This window comes from Stegostoma tigrinum, chromosome 42 (assembly GCF_030684315.1).
Source record: "Stegostoma tigrinum isolate sSteTig4 chromosome 42, sSteTig4.hap1, whole genome shotgun sequence".
Taxonomy (NCBI): domain Eukaryota; kingdom Metazoa; phylum Chordata; class Chondrichthyes; order Orectolobiformes; family Stegostomatidae; genus Stegostoma; species Stegostoma tigrinum.
Window position 1 is genome coordinate 10,615,552 of NC_081395.1, and position 25,790 is coordinate 10,641,341.

General features: G+C 50.1%; 1 protein-coding gene across 2 annotated transcripts in view; it reads left to right on the plus strand.

The window, feature by feature from the left end:
• Window positions 1-25,790, plus strand: part of LOC125449256 (neurexin-2-like) — a 1,112,849-nt gene that overhangs the window by 977,546 nt on the left and 109,513 nt on the right. For both annotated transcript variants that reach the window (XM_059641436.1, XM_059641437.1), the window contains one exon: window positions 4,568-4,739. In XM_059641436.1, the coding sequence (XP_059497419.1) occupies window positions 4,568-4,739 (172 nt within the window). The remainder of the gene's footprint in view (window positions 1-4,567; window positions 4,740-25,790) is intronic.

A 25,790-nucleotide genomic window follows, 5' to 3' on the forward strand; every position in this document is an offset into this window, starting at 1 on the left:
TCATGGATGCCACAGGAGCACATATTCTTGGTGTGTGCTGAATGGTAGGGATGTTGAATGAAGATTTCCTCTCTCTTGGAAGATATCCTGTGTTGTTTCTCTTGAAGAAGTGTGTTGTAAACCCGGTTCAGAGGTGGTCTGCTCTGTGAAAAAACTTCGGGCTTGTCTTTCTAATTTAGACAAAAGCAGCATGAGTGGGTGGAGTCAGGCTCACACAGACCCAGCGTTTAAAGTTTGTGCCTTCAGTTTTCGAAGTTGGGGTTTGTTTTGGATTCGAAGCTGCTGGATATATCTCTCTCTCCGCTGCTGAAAAAAGTCTCGAGTTCTCTCTCTGCTGCTAGATTCCTCCTGTCAGCATTTCTTCATCTGGATTGGAAGAGGTAGCAAGTGAGAGAAATCTGTTTTGCTGAATTTGCCTTTGCCTAGGGTGTGTTTATGGGATGCTGCCACATTGGAACAGCTGATGAGTAGTAGTTACATATTATTTTGAAAAGTATTTCAATAGACTTAAAGTTGAGCCAATTTTTTTTGTTTCTATTTTAAATGAGGTGTAAGAATAACGTGTGTTTTGCTTAAAGCTGAGTAGTTTGACCAATTGAAATGCATCTGGAACACAGTACCCTACACTTGCCTTTAAATAAGATAATGTGAAAAGTCAAGGCTATCTGCCATATGTTTTGAGGGGGTTTGGTCTGATCCATAACATCATAAATGATGGTAACTGTACTGGTCTATCTCTCTCTCTCTCTCTCTCCCTTCCTCACAACCCGCCTTCCACGCACACCCCCCGACCCTCGACCTTCCGGTTATTGCATCCCGAGACATGGTTGCCCCACCCTGTCAGCAATCCAGATGGACGCTCCTGGCGCCAGCGCTGAGGGCGTGCTACACTGCCAGAGGCGTAACCCATTGCCCTTTTAGGCCACATTGTAGCCACGGCCATCTTATCTCTGCCAAAACCCGTCCACGAGGAGCAAGCCAGGAGCGCGATGGGTTACTCAGCCCACCCCGCACACCCTGGATGGGTCCTGCTTCAACAAATGCCAGGGAAGCAGTCGGCCATTTTGGACGGAGAGGGCACGTCATTGCTCTGAGACTGGTGAACCTGCAGAGGGCAGGAGACTGGTAAAACCTTGGCCGTGATCTCTTTGAGGGGGGAGAGAGGGGCCCTGGCTCTGTTTCTAAGGTGCTGCGAGGTAATCCCGAGGGATTGGCTAACTCCTGGTTAGGGACAGCCCCCAGTCGAGGGGCAGAGGGGCTGGGGATCTCGCACAGTGACAATGTGGGTAGGGGTGTGGAGTGACCCGAGAAGGGGACAATTACCTCCTGACCACCTTCCCTTCCCAGCTGCTGCTCCACCAAACCGAACACCAAAGGCCGAATGGGGAATTGCAAACAAATGGAGTCTGTGATTAATTTGAATCGATTCTGTGCATTCAGAGGTCAGTGACACAGCCCCACGGCTGAGCTGATTCAAAGCAACAGCAGCTCGACAGAGCAGCAGCAATCAGGGGCATGTTGGGAATGGTACCTGCTCAGATGCCCTGGGCTAAACACAGCGAGATCGTTCGCCTGACTGGGTTAGGACAGAGCCAAATCCCTGAGTGGCCTACTTCCCCTCCCTATCTCCGTAACCCCCTCCAGCCCCTACATCCCCTCCCTATCTCTGTCACTTCCTGCAGCCCCTACACCCCCTCCCTATCTCTGTCACCCCCTCCAGCCCCTACACCCCCTCCCTATCTCTGTAACCCCCTCCAGCCCCTACACCCCCTCCCTATCTCTGTAATCCCCTCCAGCCCCTACACCCCCTCCCTATCTCTTTAAAGCAAGACACCATCCCTATAGCCCTCCCTTTTATTGATCTAATCATTTGGACACCTTTTATTTTGGAACCTCATACATTTTTTAAGCCCCACACTTCATAGTTCACACTCTCTCTAACCCCCTCCCACCTCACCGTCTCTAGACTCCAATCTGTGCCCACCCCACCCTTTGTGGACCCACTTTCTATTGACCCCCATCCTCCATATTGCTCTCTCTGCCTGGATCTCACTCTGTATTCACCGCACGTTCTATAGCCCCCAACCCCTATAAGACCTCACTCTCTATTGACACCACCATCTCCATACCCCACTCTCTATAGATCTCTGCTTACTCTAGGCTCTGGCTCTTCCCGGCCCCAGTTCCTGGCAAGATTTAAGGGTCAGCCTGGAGTTCAGGTCGAGCTTAGCGGTTTGCAGGAGGCCCTGACCGACCCTGAGCCACCAGAAGAGGAAAGGTTGACCTGTTATAAACGGGTTAGTGGATCAGTTCCACGCCCTAACACTTTAGGAAGGAAGCCGGAGGCGTGGAGAGCCCACTCAGCGATCCATCGAGCTTCCTATCGGACGGGGCTCATCCCCAGGACAAGAGTGAGAGGGCCCTGAGAGACCTACACACCACCTCCCCCCCTACCTTCCCCACAAGCCAGATGTGGGCTAAGGCCTGGAAAATGGCATCCGTGCCCCAGAACGCTTGGATTGGCCCTCTATCATCCGCTCCACACCCAACCCCTCACTCGCCAACACCTCCCACCGCCTCCTCCCCTCTCAGCCTGCACTGAGCCACCGGGATGACTTTTCTCTGTAGCAGAGGTCAGCGTAGGCTGCCTGTATTCAGGACCTTAATTGAAATAAATATCAGTCTTGATGGAAGGCACCGGAGCGTGACGCACTGATAGACTTGTGTTGACGGATTGATATTGCGGAACCGAGCCACTTCCCCATTCCCTGTGCTCCCCCCGCCTTGTCTTCCAGGGGATCCCATACACCAATATTGTTTGCCCATTGCCCGGGCAGGAGTGAGTCCGTGTAAGAGATTTTATCGATGGCTACGTTGGTTATTCATTTTAAATCTGAGATCATTCAAGCCCCAACTTTTATGAATGCTCAAAGGCACACGGGCCAAATGCAGGCCTGTGGGTGTAGGCTGCAGCTGCTGTTCAAGGCAGATCTAGCTTGGGGCCTACTCCTCTTGCTATTTAAGGCTGTGAAATGACCCCACGGAGGCCGGTAATCCCATCACCTAAAATCACCCCTGATTTGCACGTCGAGAGTGTGATTCTGCCCCAGCTCCCACAGAGCCAGCTCTCAGGGTGGACAGACCCTCTGGCCCTGCTCAGAGTTCTGAAGAAGGGTCCCCCGATCCAAAACGTCGGCTTACCTGCCCCTATAATGCTGCCTGACCTGTGGTGTTCCTCCAGCTCCACACTCGGTTGACTCTGGCACTCCAGAGTGTCAGCCAGGGCTCCCTGATTGGACCAGATTAACAGCCCGAATCAGGGAACTCATACTCAGTGAGGGCCTCCCGGCTGACCTCATTCCAATCAGTACAAGGGGCCCACCCCCTCACATCTCTTAAAGTGGGTTTGCTGTGAGGGAAACTTGTGTTCAACTACAATCCTGTGAATGGAGCTATTTTCTGTTTAACTCTGTATTAGAGGAGCTGGTGAGCCCTGTCTTGGAATATGATGTCCAGCTCTGGTCTCTGTTATAGGAAGGATATTACACTAATGCACGAGGCTGAGGGGTGACCTTACAGAGGTTTATAAATTCATGAGGAGCAAGGATAGGGTGAATAGCCAAGATCTTTTCCCCAGGGTAGGGGAGTGCAAAACTAGAGGGGCATAGGCTTCAGGTGAGAGGCAATCTGTCCTGGTCCGTCCATGTTAATGCAACAGTCACGAAAGCACAACAAATCTTCTTCTTCCTCAGGAGGCTAAGGAAATGCAGCAAGACTCTCACCAATTGTTATGGGTGCACCTCAGAAAGCATTCTATCTGGATGCATCACAGCTTGGTATGGCAACTGCTCTGCCCAGGACTGTGAGAAACTACAGACAGTCATGAACCCAGCCCAGTCCATCTCACAAACCAGCCTCCCATCCACTGACTCCATCTACACTTCCCCCTGCCTGGGGGAAGGCAGCCAACATCATCAAAGACCCCTCCCACCCCGGTTATAATCTCTTCCACTGGGCAGAGCGACAAAAGCTTAAACACACGGACCAACAGATTCAAGAACAGCTTCTTCCCCGCTGTTATTGGACTCTGTCAAATTTTAAATTTAATGTTGGTCTCGCTCTTTGTGCACCTTCCCTGTAGCAATAACATTGCATTCCTCGCTCTGTTCCATTCCCTTCATGCGCTCTGTATGGTATGATCTGCCTGTACTGCACACAAAACAAAACTTGTCGCTGTACTGAGGTACACGTGACAACAATAAATCGAATCAAATCAAGCAGGAAAGATTTAAAAGGGACCTGAGGGGCAACTTTTTCACACAGGGGGTGGTGCGTGTATGAAATGAGCTGCCAGAGGAAGCGATACATGCGGGAATAGTCATAATATTTAAAAAACATGAATAGGAAACGTTTAGAGGAATACAGGCCAGACACAGACAAGTGGGGCTAGCTCGATTTGGGAAACTTGGGCTGAAGGGCCTGTTTCCATGCTGTGTGACTGTAATTAAGATCAACCTGTAGATGCACTGATTCTGGCTAAACCCTGTATCTCTCTCTGGGTCCACAGGAACAAGGGAAGATTCAGGTGATCTTTAACGTGGGGACAGACGACATTGTGATCGAGGAGGCGAATGTGGTTGTGAATGACGGCAAGTACCACGTGGTGCGTTTCACGAGGAGTGGCGGCAACGCCACTCTGCAGGTGGACAACTGGCCCATCAACGAACGATACCCAGTGGGTGAGTCACTGGCCCTGGGACGCGGCCTGTGCCAACGCCCGCTCCCTCCTCGCGCGCACGCATCAACCCTCCCCCGATTGACGGAAACCAGTCTTACCTCCCCTTGCCCTGTGTGTGCGTGGTCCTCCTGGGGTTTCCTGACGGTGGACATGGTGCATTGAGAGGGGCCTAGGGGAGCAGGCTTTGGGTCCCGGCAGGAGAGCAGGGTGGATTCTGAGCACCGAGCGGCAAACCGCCCCTGAATTGCAGTCCGTGACCAAGCTGTTCTTGTGCTGTTGATGGCGCCCATCATCCTAACCCCTCTCTCCATGTCCTGTGCTCACCTACAGTTGTTGTCAAAAGAGGTCTCTGGAGGGGGAGTTGGGAGTGAAACAGGAAAAAGTTAGGTCCATTCAGTCTTCAGGAACAGGAGTTGGGCTCATTCAGTCTTAGGCCTGTTATTATAGAAACAGGAGGGCTGCCCATTCGGTCTTGGGCCTGTTACTATAGGAGTAGGAGTTGGGCCCATTCAGTTTTAGGCCTGTTACTGTAGACACAGCAGTTGAGCTCATTTCAGTCTTAGGCCTGTTCCAATAGAAACAGGAGTGGAGCCCATTCAGTCTTAGGCCAGTTATCACAGAAACAGGAGTTGGGCCCATTCAGCCTCAGGCCTATTACTACACAAACAGCATTCAATCTTGGGTCTGTTACTATAGAAACAGAAGTTGAGCCCATTCAATCTTGGGCCTGTTACTACAGAAACAGGAGTTGGGCCCATTCAGCCTCAGGCCTATTACTACACAAACAGCATTCAATCTTGGGTCTGTTACTATAGAAACAGAAGTTGAGCCCATTCAATCTTGGGCCTGTTACTACAGAAACAGGAGTTGGGCCCATTCAGCCTCAGGCCTATTGTTACACAAACAGCATTCAATCTTGGGCCTGTTACTATAGAAACAGAAGTTGAGCCCATTCAGTCTTGTGCCTGTAACTACAGAAACAGGAGTTGAGCCCATTCAGCCTCAGGCCTGTGCCGTAGAAACAGCACTCAAACTTGGGCCTGTTACTATAGAAACAAGAAGGGGCCCCATTCAATCTTGGATGTGCTACCAGGGAAATGGGCCTATCCATTCCATCCTCAGGCCTGTTATGTTCACAAAGTGTCTTATGCAATTTCTGGAGCCTTTTGCCATAAGAAGAAGAGTGTTCCATTGGGCCTGTTACACAGAAGCAGGAGAAGGCCCATCAAACCTTGAGGTTTGATATAAAGGAACAGGAGGACTCTTTGAGCCTACATAAACCTATTTATTGACGCTCAGTTTATGTTCCACCAGGGCCACTCAGCTCCCGACCTCATTACAGCCTTAGTTCAAACATGGACAGAATAGCTAAATTCAAGAGGTGAGGTCACACTGACAGCCCTTGACATCAGGGCCATATTTGACTGAGTGTGACACTGAGGAACCCGAACAACACTGGATTGAATGGGGTTGCAGGGGGCAAACTCTGCACTGGTTGGAGTCATCCCTGGTACATCAGAAGATGGTTGGAGGTCAGTCATCTCAGCTCCAGGGCATCTCTGCAGGAGTTCCTCAGGGTAGTGTCCTAGGCCCAACCATCTTCAGTTGCTTCCCTCTAATGTCCATTATGGAAGGAAATGGCCATCCTTACCTGGTGCGGCCTATATATAAAGGCATCCATCATCCAATGGTTTGGCAGATAGAGCAGTCCAAGCTTGGAAGGTAGACTTAAAGAAGTAGCCACAGTTTCACTAGATGCTAAACAGACCTGGGCCCTACTTGACTATAGGACCATCTATGCAACTACAGGCCTAGCTAACTAACAGCAGAGTTAGTAACTGGGAGAAGACCTAAATGAAATAAATGCTGCCTGGTCAGTGAAGCCCTCATCCCCTGAATGAATAAGAAAAATCAAAGTTGTCTTTAGATTTTCATGACATATATTAGTCTGAAATGAGAATCTCAAATGTAAACAAAGAAAATTACAGATAACAAAGTGTGGAGCTGGACGAACACAGCAGGCCAAGCAGCATCTCAGGAGCACAAAAGCTGACATTTCGGGCCTAGACCCTTCATCAGAGAGGCCTGCTGTGTTCATCCAGCTCCACACTTTGTTATCTCGGATTCTCCAGCATCTGCAGTTCCCGTTATCTCTGATCACAAAGAAAATTACAGAAATGGCTAGGCTAGCATTTACCGCCCATCCCCATTTACTCAGAGGGTAGTTAAGAATCAATGACATTGCTGTGGGTCTGGAGTCACACAGAGGCCCAGACCAGGTACGGATGGCAGTTTCCTCCCCAAAAGGGCATTAGTGAACCAGGTGGGCTCTTTCCCCTCTGATAATCAGCATTGGATTTATGTCTGTAGTCATATGCTCACTATAGTCATTAGATCCTTAATTCGAGATACCCATTGAATTCAAATTCCACCATCTGCCGTGGCAGGATTCGAACCCAGATCCCCAGAACGTTATGTGGGTCTCTAGCTTAACAGCCCAGTGGGTTTACCACGAGGCCATTGCCTACCCATTACCTTAAAGGGTTGGCAGTAGAGAAGTAATGGCTTGCTTGAAATAATTAATGTTTGTTTTTTCTTAGAAAAGAAAAGCATACCTTTCCTTACAACAAAAATATGCAGCAAGGCAAGTGAGAGAGCCAGGGCTAACACTAGGCATTAAAAATGGATTTAGGTCAAAGGAGGAGGCTTATAAAGTTGCCAAAATAAATTGTAAGCCTGAGGATTGGGAGAATTTTAGAATTCAGCAAAGGAAGGCCAAGCAATTGATAAATAAAGGGAGAATAGAGTGTACATGTTAAATAGCAACAAACAGAAACAAATGAGGTAAAATATTCAAAGGATGTGTTAAAAAAAAAGACAAATGTGGTTCCATTACAGGATGGGACTGGGGACTTAATGTCAGGAAGCAGGGAACCTAAAAAAGTATTTCCCATCTCTTTTCACAGAGGAAGGTACAAGAGGCGTCCTGGGAATTTGCAAGACTGATTTGTAACAGGTTAGGTTATGAAGATAAATTATACAAATTAGGTCCGTTTTCTCTCAAATTTACAGGGTTAAGGGGTGATCAGATCGAAGTCTTCAAGATATTAACAGGAAACGACAGGTTAAAGATCATTGGTCAGGGATTCCAGAACTGCTTAACAGGAGGAGACAGAAAGTGTCGGCGGAAAATTGTTTTTCAGACTGGAGACCCGTGCCCAATGCTGTCCCTCAGGGATCGGTGCTGGGTCCCCTTCTGTTTGTCATTTGTATAAATGATATAATTGAGAATGTAGAAGGCATGGTTAGTAAGTTTGCAGATTGGTGGGACAGTAGATGGTGAAGACAGTTATCGAAGATTGCAAAGATCAATTTGATCAATGGCTTGAGGAGTGGCAAATGGAATTTAGTTTGGATAAATGCAAGGTATTGCATTTTGATAAGACCATCAAGGCAGGACTCATACAACTAAAAGTAAGACCTCAAGCTTACCATTTATTTTTGGCCTTGTAGAGAGAACTCGGGGTTCAGACACATAGTATGTTGGAAGTTTGCGTCACAGGTAGACAGGGGGTTTAAGAAGGCATTTAGCACACTTCCCTTCATTGCTCAGACCTTGGAGTACAGGAGCAGGGACGTCATGTTGAGGTTGTACAGGACGTTGGTGAGGCTTCTTCTGAAGCACTGTGTCCAGTCCTGTTCGCCCTGTTAAAGGAAGGATATGATTAAATTGGAGAGGGTTCAGAAGGGATTTACCTGGATGTCGCTGGGAATGGAGGGGAGGTTGTGAGGAGAGACTGGGACGTTTTTCACTGGAGCATGGGAGGTTGAGAAGTGACCTTACTGTGGTTTATAACATCATGAGGGGCTTAGATAAGGTGAATGAGAGGTGCCTTCTTCCTCGGGTGGGGTGGTTTAAAAACCAGGGGGCATAGGTTTAAGGTGAGAGGAGAATTATTTAAAAAAAGGCAGAGAGTGGTTCGTGTGTGGAATGAATTTCCAGAGGAAGTGGCGGGTGTGGGTACAGTTACAGCGTTTAAAAAGCATTTGGATAAGTGCATGAACAGGGAAAGGTTTGGAGGGATATGGGTCAGGAGCAGGCAGGTGGGACTGGTTTAGTTTGGGATTGTGGTAGGCACAGACTGGTTGGAACGAAGGGCCTGTTTCCATGCTGTGCAACTCTGTACCTCTAAAGCTAAGGGCTACAGCCTGAGAATTAGGGCCAGACCATCCAGGAGAGATGTTAGGAAGCACTTCTACACATAAAGGGTGCTAGAGGTTTGGAACTCTCTTCCACAAATGGCAGTGGATGCTGGATCAGTTGTTAGTTTTAAAGTGAATGAGATACATTTCTGTTAAGCAAAGAAATTAAGGTTTCTGGGCCAAATGTAGGTATATGAAGTTAGGCCACAGATCAACCTTGATCTCATTGGATGGCAGAAAAGGTTTGAGGGGCTGAATGGCCGACTGCTATTCTTATAAATAGTTACAATCCAAGGGTCTAATGAAATGGAGCACAGAGAGACAGACAAAGGTATGGATAATGGTGAGCCAGGGTGGGAAGAAAAGCTGATAATGAGACTCCAGAGTGAATGAAAATGGGTTGGCTGTGCTGCAGTGTCGTGACAGGGACTGGGGTGTTGGGGGTTGGGTACAGGACATGGGAGAGGTGTTCAGGCCTGAAAATGATTGAGCTCTACAGTGAGTCCTGAAGGCTGAAGCAGACAATGAGCTGCGCCTCTTCCAGCTAGCACTGATCTTTCCTGGAGCACTGCAGAGACGATGGTGTTGAAGTGGCAGGCAATTGGAAGTTTGAGGTCTTTTTTTCCAGCAGACGGACTGTTCGCCCAGTTAACAGTATGTTCACTGCTTGGCCTGTGATCTCATTCACTGTAACCAACTCCAAATGGATAAGGAGCACAGGATTTTGATCAGATGGGCCAAGGAGTGGCAGATGGAGGTTAATTTGGATAAATGCGAGGCGTTGCATTTTGGTAAACCAAACAAAGGCGGGGCATCCACTGTTAATTTTCGGGCCCTGGGGGGAATATTGTCAAACAGATGGACCTTGGAGCGTAGGGACATAGTTCTTTGAAAGTTGCATGACAGGTAGAAGGGCGGTGTTTGGGACGCTGGCCTTTATTGGTCAGTGCATTGAGTACAGGAGTTGGGAGGGTCATGTTGCGGCTGTACAGGACATTGGTGAGGGTCACTTTTGGAATAGTGCATTCAATCCTGGTCTCCCTGCTACAGGAAAGATGTTGTTTTAAACTTGAAAGAGTTCACAGAAGATTTACAAGGATGTTGCCAGGGTTGGAGCTCCAGGGAGCGGCCACTTTTGGAGTACTGTGCGCAGTTCTGGTCGCCTGTAGTAGGAAGGATATTGTTTAAATGGAAAGGATGCAGAAAACATGGTCAAGGATGTTACTGGGGCCGGAGGGTTTCAGCTACAGGGAGAGGCTGGATAATCTGGGACATTCTTGCCCTGGAACATCAGAGGCTGAGGGGCTGACCTTACAGAGGTTTATAAAATCATGAGGGACATGGATAGGGTGAATAGACAAGGTCTTTTCCCCAGGGTAGGGGGCTTCATAACTAGAGGGGGTAGTTGCTGGAGAATCTGAGATAACAAGGAGTAGAGCTGGATGAACACAGCAGGCCAAGCAGCATCAGAGGAGCAGGAAAGCTGACGTTTCGGGCCTAGACCCTTTCTCAAACAACTAATTTCTGAAGAAGGGTCTAGGCTCGAAACATCAGCTTTCCTGCTCCTCTGATGCTGCTTGGCCTGCTGTGTTCATCCAGCTCTACACCTTGTTATCCCATAACGAGAGGGGCACAGGTTTAAGGTGAGAGGTGAAAGATTTAAAAAGGTCCTAAAGGGCAACATTTTGACACAGAGGGTGGTGCGTGTATGGAACGAGCTGCCAGAGGAAGTGGTGGAGGCTGGTACAATGACAACATTCAAAAGGAACCTGGATGGGTACATAGTTAGGAAGGGGTTAGAGGGATATGGGCGCCACACTGGCGGAGGGTCAGTGCTGAAGGAGCGCTGCACTGTCGGACAGTCAGTGCTGAGGGAATGGGCACTGTCGGAGGGTCAGTGCTGAGGGAGCGGGCACTGTCGGAGCGTTAGTGCCGAGGGAGTGGGCACTGTCGGACAGTCAGTGCTGAGGGAATGGGCACTGTCGGAGGGTCAGTGCTGAGGGAGCGGGCACTGTCGGAGCGTTAGTGCCGAGGGAGTGGGCACTGTCGGAGGGTCAGTGCTTAGGGAGTGGGTACGATCGGAGGGTCAGTGCTTAAGGAGCGCCGCACTGTCGGAGGGTCAGTGCTGAGGGAGTGGGCACTGTCAGAGGGTCAGTGCTGAGGGAACACCGCACTGTCGGAGGGTCAGTCCTGAGGGAGCGCCGCATTGTCGGAGGGTCAGTCCTGAGGGAGTGGGCACTTTCGGAGGGTCAGTGCTGAGTGAGTGGGCACTGTCAGAGGGTCAGTGTTGAGGGAGCGCCGCACTGTCGGAGGGTCAGTGCTTAGGGAGCGGGCACTGTCGGAGGGTCAGTGCTGAGGGAGCGGGCACTGTCGGAGCGTTAGTGCCGAGGGAGTGGGCACTGTCGGAGGGTCAGTGCTTAAGGAGCGCCGCACTGTCGGAGGGTCAGTGCTGAGGGAGTGGGCACTGTCGGAGGGTCAGTGCTGAGGGAACGCCGCACTGTCGGAGGGTCAGTGCTGAGGGAGTGGGCACTGTCGGAGGGTCAGTGCTTAAGGAGCGCCGCACTGTCGGAGGGTCAGTGCTGAGGGAACGCCGCACTGTCGGAGGGTCAGTGCTAAGGGAGTGGGCACTTTCGGAGGGTCAGTGCGGAGTGAGTGGGCACTGTCAGAGGGTCAGTGTTGAGGGAGTGGGCACTGTTGGAGGGTCAGTGCTGAGGGAGTGGGCACTGTTGGAGGGTCAGTGCTTAAGGAGCGCCGCACTGTCGGAGGGTCAGTCCTGAGGGAGTGGGCACTTTCGGAGGGTCAGTGCTGAGTGAGCACCGCACTGTAGGAGGGTCAGTACTGAGGGAGTGGGCACTGTTGGAGGGTCAGTGCTGAGTGAGCACCGCACTGTAGGAGGGTCAGTACTGAGGGAGTGGCCACTGTCGGAGGGTCAGTGCTGAGGGAGTGGGCACTGTTGGAGGGTCAGTGCTGAGGGAGCGCCGCACTGTCGGTGGGTCTGTGCTGAGGGACCGCCGCACTGTGGGAGGGTCAGTGCTGAGGGAGTGGGCACTGTTGGAGGGTCAGTGCTGAGGGAATCGGCACTTTCGGAGGGTCAGTGCTGAGGGAGCGGGCACTGTCAGATGGTCAGTGCTGAGGGAGCGGGCACTGTCAGATGGTCAGAGCTGAGTGAGTGGGCGCTGTCGGAGTGTCAGTGCTGAGGGAGCCCCGCACTGTCGGAGGGTCAGTGCTGAGGGAGTGGGCACTGTCAGAGGGTCAGTGCTGAGGGAGTGGGCACTGTCAGAGGGTCAGTGCTGAGGGAGGGGGCACTTTCGGAGGGTCAGTGCTGATTGAGTGCGCACTGTCGGAGGGTCAGTGCTGAGGGAGCGCCGCACTGTCAGAGGGTCAGTGCTGAGGGAGCGAACACTGTCGGAGGGTCAGTGCTGAGGGAGCACTGCACTGTGTGAGGGCCAGTGCTGAGGGAGCGAATGCTGTCGGAGGGTCAGTGCTGAGGGAGTGGGCACTGTTAGAGGGTCAGTGCTGAGGGAGTGGGCACTGTCAGAGGGTCAGTGCTGAGCGAGTGGGCACAGTCGTAGGGTCAGTAGCTTTGGATGAGTCCTTTAACCGAGACCTCTTGGGTAGGTCGAGCAGGATACAGCCCGTGGTGGGGGGGCCACTTCCCGAGTTCTTTGAGACCAGTGCAGGCCGCTCGGCCGAGAATCAGATCCCTGCGTGTGCATTTCGCCAGCATCACCATCCCACCTCCCCACACCCCTGTAGCAGCGGCCACCCCCGACAGTCTGTGAATTGCTTTGTGATGATGTAAGGTGCTGTGGAAATGTGGAACCTTCTTCTCAGCGAGCCAGGTGGTGAGTTTCTGTCCAAGGTATCAACTGGCATCCCACGTGGGCAGCTGTATTCTGTGAGCTGCTGATGACAGCTTCCTCAACCTCAATTCAAACAACTCCCCTCTCCCTCTCATCCTGTCTCGCTCCCCCTCTCTCTCTCACTCTCTATCCGATTTCATGCCTGTTTCCTTTGAAGAGCTATTGATCAAACAAAGCAATCAGGCCCAATCGAGAGCACTAAATAGCTATCCCTCCCATCAGACAAACTGATGCAGTCCTCTGGGTCTCCATTCACCAGCGTCTAATTTAATTAGACTCTTCGAAAATAGATACACTACACACCTCAAGAGGCAGCTGCAGTGATTCGGCGGGATCTCTCTGCCCAGTGTACCCCGCCCTGGCACTGTCGCTCTCATACAACTCAGGTCTGGAATAATCTCGGCATCCAGAGTGAACGGCCCCTCAACCTGGGGTCTGACTCTCAGCGCAAAGTCAGCCAGGGTGCGAGTGATGGGGGACAGTGTAGAGAGAGCTTTACCCTGTATCTAACCCTGTGCTGTCCCTGTGCTGGGAGTGTTTGATGGGGGACAGAGTACAGGAGGCTTTACCCTGTATCTAACCCCGAACTCCCCTGTCCCGGGGAATGTGTGACGGGGGGACAGTGTAGAGGGAGCTTTACCCTGTATCTAACCCCGTGCTGCCCCTGTCCTGGGGAATGTGTGACGGGGGGACAGTGTAGAGGGAGCTTTACCCTGTATCTAACCCAGTGCTGCCCCTGTCCTGGGAGAGAGTGATGGGCTGGTTCTGATGTGGGGGCGAGGTTCGAAGTTTGACGTGCTTGCATGGAGATCTCAGCAAAGAACCGCTCTGAGCTTGAGAATGTGTCCCTCATTCCTGGTGCCCCCTACGAATGCCTGAGGGGGGCAATAATTTGCCTTGTCATAGCGAGACCCCTTAAAAGAATATTTTGACAGATTAAATCCAGCCCCACACCCCCCCCCCCCACCTCCTCCCGCACAAATAAAGCTCTAATAACACTTCAAACATGAGCAGGGTCCAAATCTGAAATGGCGCTTGATCACAGGTGGACCAAGAAATGAATATATTTTAGGATTTCTCTGATTTCCAGGTTCCTTGATTCTCCTTTTGCCCCCAGCACTGACCCTACGCCAGTCCTGTTGAGTTCCTTAGCCGGGAGGGAGTTACAGCGTGGAATCTAGTCAAAGAGCTCAGTGTGGCTAATGTATAGGATAAGAGACACTTGTGAGTGAGTTACAGACTGGAATCAGATTGAGGGGCCCAGGGTAGTTTGTTTCTGGAATAACAGATATCTTGGAGTGGTTTACAACTGGAATCTGATTCCGGGGCTCAGGATGGATTATATATGAAATAACAGATATATTGGAGTGGTTTACAACTGGAATCTGATTCCGGGGCTCAGGATGGATTATATATGGAATAACAGATATCTTTCAGTCGTTTGCAGACTGGAATCTGATTCCGGGGCTCAGAATGGATTATATATGAAATAACAGATATCTTGGAGTGGTTTGCCGACTGGAATCTGTTTCTGGGGCTCAGGATGGATTATGTACAGAATAATAGATACCTGGGAGTGAGTTACAGTCTGGAATCTGATTTGGGGGCTCAGGATGGATTATATATGGAATAACAGATATCTTGGAGTGGCTTACAGACTGGAATCTGATTCGGGGCTCAGGATGGATTATATACAGAATAATAGATACCTGGGAGTGAGTTACAGTCTGGAATCTGATTGAGGCACTCGGGACGGATTATGTATAGAATAGCAGATACCTGGGAGCGAGTTACAGACTGGAATCTAAATGATGGGTTTGATGATTTTCAATTGAAGGCAGGAGTGTTTTGGAGTTTGTTGATGCCAGACAGCCTTGTCTCACTGGGTCTCTGTGTGATGTTACATTGCCTCTGCTAATAGTAGAGTGACATGACTGTGTGATATATTTCCAGGGGTTCCTTCCTCTGTATATCCACCTGGGTATCACATTTTACCGTGTGAAAGCTCAGCACCTACAGCAAACATCAGGGTAGGTTGGCAGTTCCTGGAGATTTTTATCGACCAGCGGTAATGCTGAAGACCTGCAGGAACTCCCTTGCGACTGATCTCTCAGTTCCATGATCCCAATAGCTCCTTATGTCACACAGGGTCAAGCCTGTTCCTGTGAAACATTTTGGGGTGTTTTCGGGCTGGGTGAGATGATCACCTCTCCGAGCTGAGGATCCCGGGCGTTGGGCTGATGTTCAAACCCCGATATCAGCAGAATTTAATTCTGGTTCACAACAATTGCTTTGGAAAGCTGAGTCCAGTGAACGCATCAAAAGCTCATGTAAAACGCATCTTTTGCACCTTGAGGATAGATGGGGATGTGCTGTCCTCACCAAATCTGGGCCTACATGTGACTCCAGACCCTACAGTAACGTTGCGTCTTGATGCAGAATGAGTTTCAGGTTTGGATCAGTTTGTTCATTTTATCCGGCCCTCACTGAATCGGCCAAACAGTCCGATTCAGCTCCCGCCCCGAACGGCCTTAACATTGACAGACGCTGTTGATTGGTCAGCGATATCAAGGGTTACAGGGAGAAGGCAGGAGAACAGGGTCCAGAAATGTATTGGCCATGTTTGGATGGCAGGGCAGCCTTGATGGGACGAATGGCCTAATCCTGCTCCTGTACCAGTCTTTTCATTGAGTGAATGTTGAACAGTTCTTGATTGGCAAGGGAATTGAGGGGCACAGGGAAAAGGCAGGAGAATGAGGAGTTGAGAAGCATATCAGCCATAATTGAATGGTAGAGCAGACTTGATGGACCGAACGGCCTAATTCTGTATCTTAGGGTCCTTGTCGTTTTTGTGCTGTGTGCTTTGTAATGCCCTGTCTGTCCAATCCGTTGGATGTGGTACTCCTGGATTAAATGCCAGTGATAACTCACTCTCGGGCACCCCTGCTCCCACCCCAGGGTACGGAGAGATTCCTCCTCTCCAGTGCCATTCCCGACCCTCCCAACCCTTACAAGTTGTCAGTCTGAAATTAGTGACCGAGCAGAACCCAGGGATGGTTGAATGCTAATGCAACTGAATGCTAAAGCTTCTGAGCTTTGACTGTAATTGCAGAAGAGGAGTCTGAGCGGGGAGGTTGGGGGGGGTGGTGAGGAGGGGAAAGGATTTATTGCTGCTCATACCGGAGAGCTGAAATGATTTTAAGCTCCCATCTGTATTGTGTCGTTGAAGCCTGCACCAGTCAGAGTAGCATTTTTTTCATTTTATTGAGGCACCGGGTATTTCCAATTTCTGCGGCCAACCGCTTTGATATTTCTCTTGCCTTTTCACTGGCCGAGCCCGGCATCCATTGCCCATCCCTAATTGCCCCTGCAGGAGGCGGTGGTGAGCTTCAGGTTGGTTGGAGGTGCCCTGGGGTGCAGTTTCATGGTTCCTTGGAGATGGAGTTGCAGGTAGACAGAGCGGTGAGGAAAGTGTTTGGGACGCTTGCCTTTATTGGTCAGTGCATTGAGTGTAGCAGTTGGGAGAGTCATGTTGTGGCTGTACAGGACATTGGTTAGGGCCACTTTTGGAATACTGCATTCAATCCTGGTCTTTGCAAATGCAACATTTCTCTTTCGAGTAGCCTTCACTTTGTAAATTCCAAGAGAGTGAAAATATTACGATATTTCCAATTACCGTTCATCTAAGTGAATATCTCAGATAGGTGAGGCCGCTTTTGCAATACTGCATTCAATCCTGGCATCCCTGCTACAGGAAGGATGTTGTGAAACTCAAAAGGATTCAGAAAAGATTTACGAGGATGTTGCCGGGGCTGGAGGGTTTCTACCACAGGGAAAAACTAAACAGGCTGGGGCTATTTTCCCTGGAGCGTCGGAGGCTGAACTCAGTCATCTGAACTCCAGTGAAAACAAAACAAAAAAAAATGAGGGGCATTCTCATAGAGACATATAAAACTCAAACAAGACTAGACAGGGTAGATGCAGGGACAATGTTCCTGATGGGGGGTGTGTGCAGAACCAGGGCTCACAGTCTGAGGATTCAGGGTAGACAGAGATGAGGAAACACTTCTTCACCCAAAGAGTGATGAGCCTGTGGAATTCATTATCGCAGGAAGTAGTTGATGCTAAAGCATTGAATGTATTCAAGAGGCGAGTAGATATCGCACTTGGCGGGAGGGAATGGGATCAAAGGTTATGGGGAGAAAGCAGGATTAGGCTACTGAGTTGGATGGTCAGCTATGATTGTGAAGAATGGTGCAGTAGGCTCAAAGGGCCGAATGGCCTCCTGCTGCTCATATCTTCTATTTCTATGACCCTATAGAGGTTTATAAAATCATGAGGGGCATGGATAGGGTGAATAGACAAGGTCTTTTCCCCAGGGTAGGGGAGTCCAAAACTAGAGGGGCATAGGTTTAAGGTGAGGGGGGGCAAGATTTAAAAGGGACCTGAGGGGTAACTTTTTCACACAGAGGGTGGTGCGTGTATGGAACGAGCTGCCAGAGGAAGTGGTGGAGGCTGGTACAGTTACAGCATTTAAAAGGCATCTGGATGGGGACATGAATGGAAAGGGTTTAGAGGGATATGGGACAAAAGCGGGCAAATGGGACTGGATTAATTTAGGATATGTGTTCGGCATGGACAGGTTGGGCCGAAGGGTCTATTTCTGCGCTGTATGACTCTGCCTTGCATCAAGTCGAGCTCTCCCGGACCCCGCTCGGATTCTTCAGATGATCGACAAGTTTCGGGTGTCCAGCACTTTTCCGTTGCCCCTTCTCTGTGTGTGCTGGATCCCAACAAGATCACTGTCGTGGAGGGGAGGTGGCCAAAAGCTGAGTTAAAGAGGTCGCTTTTAAGGAGCGTCTTACAGGAAGCAAGAGAGTGAGGGGGAGAGCTTGAGGTGGGGGAGGGGAATTCAAGGAGTTAAATATCACCCCCAGCCCCACCATCATCGCCCCCTGCCCTCTCTCTAGGGCCCTACCATGTAGGGTTGTCAATGGCAGAAAATCAGGCTTTAGGATTGGAATCAGAGGGGGAAGTGGATGTGGTAAGAGGCTATGATTACAGGAGCGCAGAGCCCTCAAGGAGCGGCGATAGCCTCGTGGTATTATCACTGGGTTATTAATCCAGACATCCAGGAATGTTCTGGGGAGCCGGGTTCGAATCTTATTGCGGCAGATGGTAGAATTTGAAATCAATAAATATCTGGAATTAAGAATCTAATGATGATTGTGAACCCATTGCTGATTGTGGGGGAAAACCCCATCTGGTTCCCCTTTAGGGAAGGAAACTGCCGTCCTTACCTGGTCTGGGCCTACATGTGACTCCAGACCCACAGCAATGTGGCTGGCTCTTCACTGCCCTCTGGGAAATAAATGCCAGCGATGCCCTCATCCCATGAATGTTAAAAAAATGAAATGAGGAGTGGTGGAGGCCCAGGGAAACAGGAATTTCAAAACAAGGACGGAAATGTTCTCTTCTTTAGAAAGAAATGGGTCACCTTGTGAGGGAAACCGTGCATCAAAGGAGGCCGATAGGATTGTGGAAAGGAACCAAGTGCAGAGAATGATGGGGAAACTCGGCAGGGTCTAGCGTTGTCTGTGCAAAGAGAGGGAAGAATCAGAATTCCTTTTTAATTTTCTTTTTATTCATTCATGGGATATGGCATCGCAGGCTGCACCCAGCATTTGTCACTTGTCCCTAATTGCCCCCCTTGAAAAGGTGGTGAGGAGCTGCCCCCTTGAACCGCTGCAGTCCGTGTGCCCTTGGGGAGGGAATTCCAGGATTCTGACCCAGCGACACTGAAGGAACGGCCGATATATTTCCCAGTCGGGATGAGGAGGGGCTCGGAGGGGAACTTGCAGGGGGTGGTGTTCCCATGTACCTGCTGCCCCTTGTCCTTCTGGATGGAAGTGGTGGTGGGTTTGGAAGGTGCTGTCTAAGGAGCCTCGGTGAGTTGCTGCAGGGCGTCCTGTAGATGGTACACACTGCTGCGACTGAGCGTCGGTGGGTGGAGGGAGTGGGATGTTTGTGGATGTGGTGCCAATCAAAGCGGGGGCTGCTTTGTCCTGGATGGTGTTGAGCTTCTTGAGTGTTGTTGGGGCTGCCCCCATCCAGGGGCAAGTGGGGGGTGTTCCCTCACACTCCTGACTTGTACCATGTCAAGGAATGGGCTTTTGGGGGGAGAGCCAGGAGGGGAGTTACTCGCTGCAGGATTCCCAGCCTCTGACCTGCTCTTTCAGCCGCTGTGTTTATGCGGACAGTCTGGTCAATGGCAACCCCCAGGATGTTGATAGTGGGGGGGGGTTCAGTGATGGTAACACCATTGAATGTCAACAGGCAGTGGTTAAATTGTCTTTTATTGGTCACGATGGAGGGAAAGTCATTGATGAAGCAGTGAAGATGGTTGGGCCGAGGAGACTACCCTGAGGGACTCCTGCAGAGATGTCCTGGAGCTGGAATGACTGACCTCCCACACCCACCACCATCTTCCTATGTGTCAGGTATAACTCCAGCCGCCGGAGAGTTTGCCCCCTGATACCCACTGATTCCAGTTTTGCCAGGGCTCCACGATGCCACACTCGGTTGAATGCAGCCTCGATGTTAAGGGCTGTCACTCTCCCCTCTTTTGAATTCAGCTTTTTTGTCCATGTTTGAGCCGAGGCTGTAATGAGGTCAGGAGCTGAGTGGCCCTGGGGAACCTAAACTGGGCGTCACTGAGCAGGTGCTGCTCGATCGCCCTGTCACTGACACCTTCCCTCACGTTACTGATGGTCGAGAGGAGACTGATGGGGCGGTAACCGGCCGGATTGGGTTTGTTCTGCTTTCTATATAAAGGGAATACCTGGATAATTGTCCACGTTGCTGGGTCGATCCCAGTGTTGTAACTGTACAGGAACAGGTTGGGTAGGGGAGCGGCAAGTTCTGGAGCACAAGCCTTCGGTCCTATTGCCGGAACGGTGTCAGGGCCCATAGCCTTTGCCGTACCCAGTGTCTCCAACCGTTTGTCGATATCTCGTGAAGTGAACTGAATTGGCTGAAGACTGGTATCTGTGATGGTGGGGACCACTGGAGGAGGCCGAGATGGATCATCCACTCGGCACTTCGGGCTGAAGATTGCTGTGAGCACTTCAGCATTATCTGCCGCACTGATGTGCTGGGCTCTTCCATCATTGAGGATGGGGATATTTGTGGAGCCTCCTCCCCAGTGAGATGTTTAATTGCCCCCCACCAGGTGACAGTGACAACCCTTAACATCGAGGCTGTATTCGACCGAGCGTGGCATCAAGGAGCCCTGTCAAAACTGGAATCATGTGGCAGGACTGCAGAGCTTAGATCTGTTTGGCTGGTTGTGGGATCATTCAGTTCTTGTTAAAATTGAGCTCAGGACAGGAAATATACACTTAATGGTGAGGTCCTGGGGAGTGTTGCTGAATGGAGACCTTGGAGGGCAGGTTCATAGTTCTTTGAAAGTGGAGTCGCAGGTAGACAGGGTGGTGAGGAAGGTGTTTTGTACGCTCACCTTTATAGGTCAGAAATAGGAGGTCATATTATGGCTAACACTGGCTCGACCACGACTGGAATATCTTGTTGATTTTTGGTTTCTTTGCCGTAGGAAAAATGTTATCAAATTTGAAAATGTTCAGAAAAGATTTACAGGGATGTTGCCGGGGTTGGAGGGTTTGAGTTACAGGGAGGGGCTGAATAGGCTGGAGCTATTTTCCATGGAGCGTCGGAGACTGAGGGGTGAGCTTACAGAGGTTTATGAAATCATGAGGGACATGGACAGACACCCCTTGATTTAATTCCAGTCTGTAACTCACTCGTATCGTTATTCTATAACGGCCATAGAGGGGAGGCCATATTGGATTTGGTGCGTGGCATCGAACCAGGCCAGGTGTCAGATCTCTCGGTGGGAGAGTATTTCAGTGACAGTGATCACAACTCCCTGACCTTTACTGTAATCATGGAGAGGGATAGGAGCAGATGGTACGAGAAAGTATTTAATTGGGGGAGGGGGAATTACGATGCTATTAGCCAAGAACTGCGGAGCACCAATTGGGATCAGATTTTCTCAGGGAAATGCATGATAGAAATGTGGAGGTTGTTTAGGGAGACTCACTACGAGTGCTGGATAGGTTTGTCCCACTGAGGCAAGGAAGGATGGTAAGGTGAAGGAACATTCAATGACAAGGCATGTGGAACATCTCATCAAGAGGGGGAAGGAAGCTTACTTAAGGTTGAGGAAGCAAGGATTAGTCAGGGCTCGAGAGGTCTATAAGGTAGCCAGGAAGGAACTGAAGACTGGACTTAGGAGAGTTAGAAGGGGGTACGGGAAAACCTTGGTGGTTAGGATCAAGAAAAATCCCAAGGTTTTCTCTGCTTCTGCGAGGAACAAGAGGATGGCCAGAGTGAGGGTAGGTCCGATGAGGGATAGTGGAGGGAGCTTGTGCGCCAAGTTGGAAGAGGTAGGGGAGCTCCTTAATGAATACTTTGCCTCAGTATTCACCAGTGAGAGGGACCTTGATGTTTGTGAGGACAGCATGAAACAGGCACATAATCCTCAAACAGGTTGGCGTTAAGAAGGAGGATGTGCTAGAAATTGTGAAAAACATGAGGATAGATAAATCCCCTGGGCCAGATGGGATATACCCAAGGTTGCTATGGGAAGCGAGGGAAGAGGTTGCTGCCCCTTTGGCGATAATCTTTGCATCCTCACTGTCCACTGGAGTAGTACCAGATGATTGGAGGGCAGCAAATGTCATTCCCTTGTTCATGAAAGGGAATAGGGATAATCCTGGAAATTACAGAACGGTCAAGCTTACTTCTGTGGTGGGCATATTATTGGAGAGGATTCTGAGAGATGGTATTTATGATTATTTGGAAAAGCACAGTTTGATTAGAAATAGTCAGCATGGCTTTGTGAGGGGCAGTTCATGCATCACAAGCTTTATTGAATTCATTGAGGATGTGACAAAACACATTGAAACACGTTTGGGAGGCATGGTGGCTCAGTGGTTAGCACTGCTGCCTCACAGTACCAGGGACCTGGGTTCAATTCCATTCTTGGGTGACTGTGTAGAGTTTGCACGTTCTCCCCGTGCCTACGTAGGTTTCCTCTGGGTGCTCCGGTTTCCTCCCACAGTCCATGGATATGCAGGATTGGCCGTGCTAAATTGTCCCATAGTGCCCAGGGATGTGCGGGTTAGGGTGGATTGGCCGTGCTAAATTGTCCCATAGTGCCCAGGGATGTGTAGGTTAGGGTGGATTGGCCGTGCTAAATTGTCCCATAGTGTCCAGGGATGTGCAGGTTAGGGTGGATTGGCCGTGCTAAATTGTCCCATAGTGCCCAGGGATGTGCAGGTTAGGGTGGATTGGCCGTGCTAAATTGTCCCATAGTGCCCAGGGATGTGCAGGTTAGGGTGGATTGGCCGTGCTAAATTGTCCCATAGTGTCCAGGGATGTGCAGGTTAGGGTGGATTGGCCGTGCTAAATTGTCCCATAGTGCCCAGGGATGTGCGGGTTAGGGTGGATTGGCCGTGCTAAATTGTCCCATAGTGCCCAGGGATGTGCGGGTTAGGGTGGATTGGCCGTGCTAAATTGTCCCATAGTGTCCAGGGATGTGCAGGTTAGGGTGGATTGGCCGTGCTAAATTGTCCCATAGTGCCCAGGGATGTGCGGGTTAGGGTGGATTGGCCGTGCTAAATTGTCCCATAGTGTCCAGGGATGTGCAGGTTAGGGTGGATTGTCCGTGCTAAATTGTCCCATAGTGCCCAGGGATGTGCGGGTTAGGGTGGATTGGCCGTGCTAAATTGTCCCATAGTGTCCAGGGATGTGCGGGTTAGGGTGGATTGGCCGTGCTAAATTGTCCCATAGTGCCCAGGGATGTGCAGGTTAGGGTGGAATGGCCATGCTAAGTTGTCCCATAGTGTTCAAGGATGTGTAGGTTAGGGTGGATTGGCCGTGCTAAATTGCCCCCTAGTGCCCAGGGATATGCAGGTTAGGGTGGAATGGCCGTGCTAAGTTGTCCCATAGTGTTCAAGGATGTGTAGGTTAGGTAGGTTATAGGGGGATGGGTTTGGGTGGGATGCTGTCAGAGTCAGTGTGGACTTGTTGGGCCGAAGGGCCTGTTTCCACAATGAAGGGATTCTGTTCTATTGATGAAGGCAGACTAGTGGATGTGGTGTATTTGGATTTTAGTAAGGTATTTGACAAGGTTACCCATGATAGGCTCATTCAGAAAGTAAGGAGGCATGGGGTTCAGTGGAATTTGGTTGTCTGGATACAAAACAGGCTGTCCAATAGCCTCTGTCCGATAGAAGACAGAGGGTGTGAGTAGATGGAAAGGATTCAGCCTGGAGCTCGGTGACCAGTGGTGTTCCGCAGGGATCTGTTCTGGGACCTCTGCTCTTTGTGATCTTTATAAATGACTTGGATGAGGAAGTGGAAGAGTGGGTTAGTACGTTTGCCGATGACACGAAGGTTGGTGGAGTTGTGGACAGCGTGGAGGGCTGTTGTCGGTTGCAACGGGACATTGACAGGATGCAGAGCTGGGCAAAGAAGTGGCAGATGGAATTCAACCCAGAAAAGGGTGAAGTGATGCATTTTGGAAGGTCGAATTTGAGTGCAGAATACAGGGTTAATGGCAGGATTCTCGGCAGTGTGGAAGAACAGAGGGATCTTAGTGTCCACGGCCATAGATCCCTCAAAGTTGAGACCCAAGTTGATAGGATTGTAAAGAAGGCGTATGGTGTGTTGGCTTTCATTAGCAGGGGGATGGAGTTTAAGAGCTGTGAGGTTATGCTGCAGCTGTATAAAACGCTGGTTAGACCTGACTTGGAATATTGTGTTCAGTTCTGTCACCTATTACAGGAAGGTTGAGAGAGCATGCAGAGAAGATTTACCAGGATGCTGCTGAGATTGGAGGGCAGCTCTTACAAAGAAAGGTTGAGGGAGCTAGGGCTTTTTTCTTTGGAGCGAAGACGGATGAGAGGTGACCTGATAGAGGTTTACAAGATGATGAGAGGCATAGATAGAATGGATAGTCAGAGGCTTTTTCCCATGGCAGAAATGAGGGGGCATAATTTTAAGGTGACTGAAGGAAGGGATTGGGGAGATGTCAGAGGTAGGTTCTTCACACAGAGAGTGGTGGGTGTGTGGAATGTGCTGCCGGCAGTGGTAGTGGAGTCAGATACTTTAGAGACTTTTAAGCGACTCTTTGATAGCCACATGGAGGATAGTAAAATGCAGGGTAGATTGATCATGGAGTAGGATAATAGGTCGGCACAACATTGTGGGTTGAAGGGCCTGTACTGTGCTAGACTATATTCAATGTTTTGTTCTAAGGGACATGGATAGGGTGAATAGCCAAGGTCTATTCCCCAGGTTGGGGGAGTCCAAAACCAGAGAGTGTCGGTTTAACGTGAGAGGGGTAAGATTTAAGCAGGACCTTTTTCACACAGATGGAGCGAGCTGCCAGAGGAAGTGGTGGGGGCTGGTACAGTTACAACATTTCAAAGGCATCTGGATGGGGACATGGAGAAGGAAGGGGTTCGAGGGATATGGGCCAAATGCTGGCAAATGGGACTAGATGGGACTAGGTCAGCACGGATGGGTTGGGCCGAAGGGTCTGTTTCGGTGCTCTACAACTCTCAGACTTTATAATTTTTGTGCAGAAACTGTCAAACATTTGTCAGCAAAGTAAGGTTTATAACAAGGAGGTAAAGCTGTCCCCTGCTGGGGGCTGTAGGGCAGACAGCCTTTCTATTCCACAGGCCTGAGATTGGGGTGGGCGCGAGAATCGAAGAGGGTGGCGTGGGAGGGAGAGAGAATCTTGAAATCGGCTTTGGAATCGGAGTGCTCTGGGAAGAGCAGTGTAACTCTAATGGAAAATTGCTGTGTTTAATGATTCTGAATAATAGCAGTGGAGTTAAAAAAGGTCCCCTTTTAACAAGGAGTGATTCATCATGTCTGTCAGGGATAGCTGCAGTTCAATCACACAAGATCAGTGAGGCATGAGTCCAGCGGTGTGTTCAATTAAACCTGTAAGTGCCTGCATCTCCTACAAGTCATCAGGAACAGCAAGTCCCAGAATTATATATGTTTAGCCAAAAGCGCACTTTAACAAATATAATCTGCAAGATTTTATGAACTTTGCTTAATGTATAAGGCTTCCAAACCCACTCACATCAGCATTCCATGGCTGAGCCTTTCTGTAAACATATAGACACAGCGAACTGCACAACATAGGAACTGGCCCTTCAGCCCATCATAGAGTCATAGAGATGTACAGCACGGAAACAGACCCTTCGGTCCAACACATCCGTGCTGACCAGTTATTCTAAATTAATCCAGTCCCATTTGCCAGCATTTGGCCCATATCCCTCTAAATCCTTCCTGTTCATGTCCCCATCCAGATGCCTTTTAAATGCTATCATTGTACCAGCCCCCACCACTTCCTCTGGCAGCTCGTTCCATACATGCACCACCCTCTGCCCTTCAGGCCCCTTCTTTATCAAAGAATCTCTACGGTCTGGAAGCAGGACATTTGGCCCATAGAGTCCATACTGACCCTCCAAAGTTTGGAACCAATCCTGGTGCTTGTGAGGCTGCAGTGCTAACCACTGAGCCACCCCACCCCCATCTATACCCCCTCATCATAAACTGATGCCCCTCTAGTTTCAGACTCCCCCTACCCTGGGGAAAAGACCTTGTCTACTCACCCTATCCGTGCCCCTCATGGTTTTATAAACCTCTGTAAGGTCACCCCCTCAGCCTCCGACGCTCCAAGGAAAATAGCCCCAGCCTCTCCCTGTAGCTCAAACCCTCCAACCCTGGCAACATCCTTGTAAATTTTTTCTGCACCCTTTCAAGTTTCACAACATCCTCCCTGTAGCAGAGAGACCAGAACTGAACGCCGTGTTGCAAAAGTGACCCTAACCAATGCCCTGTACAGCTGCAACATGACCCTCCCAACTCCTGTACTCAAT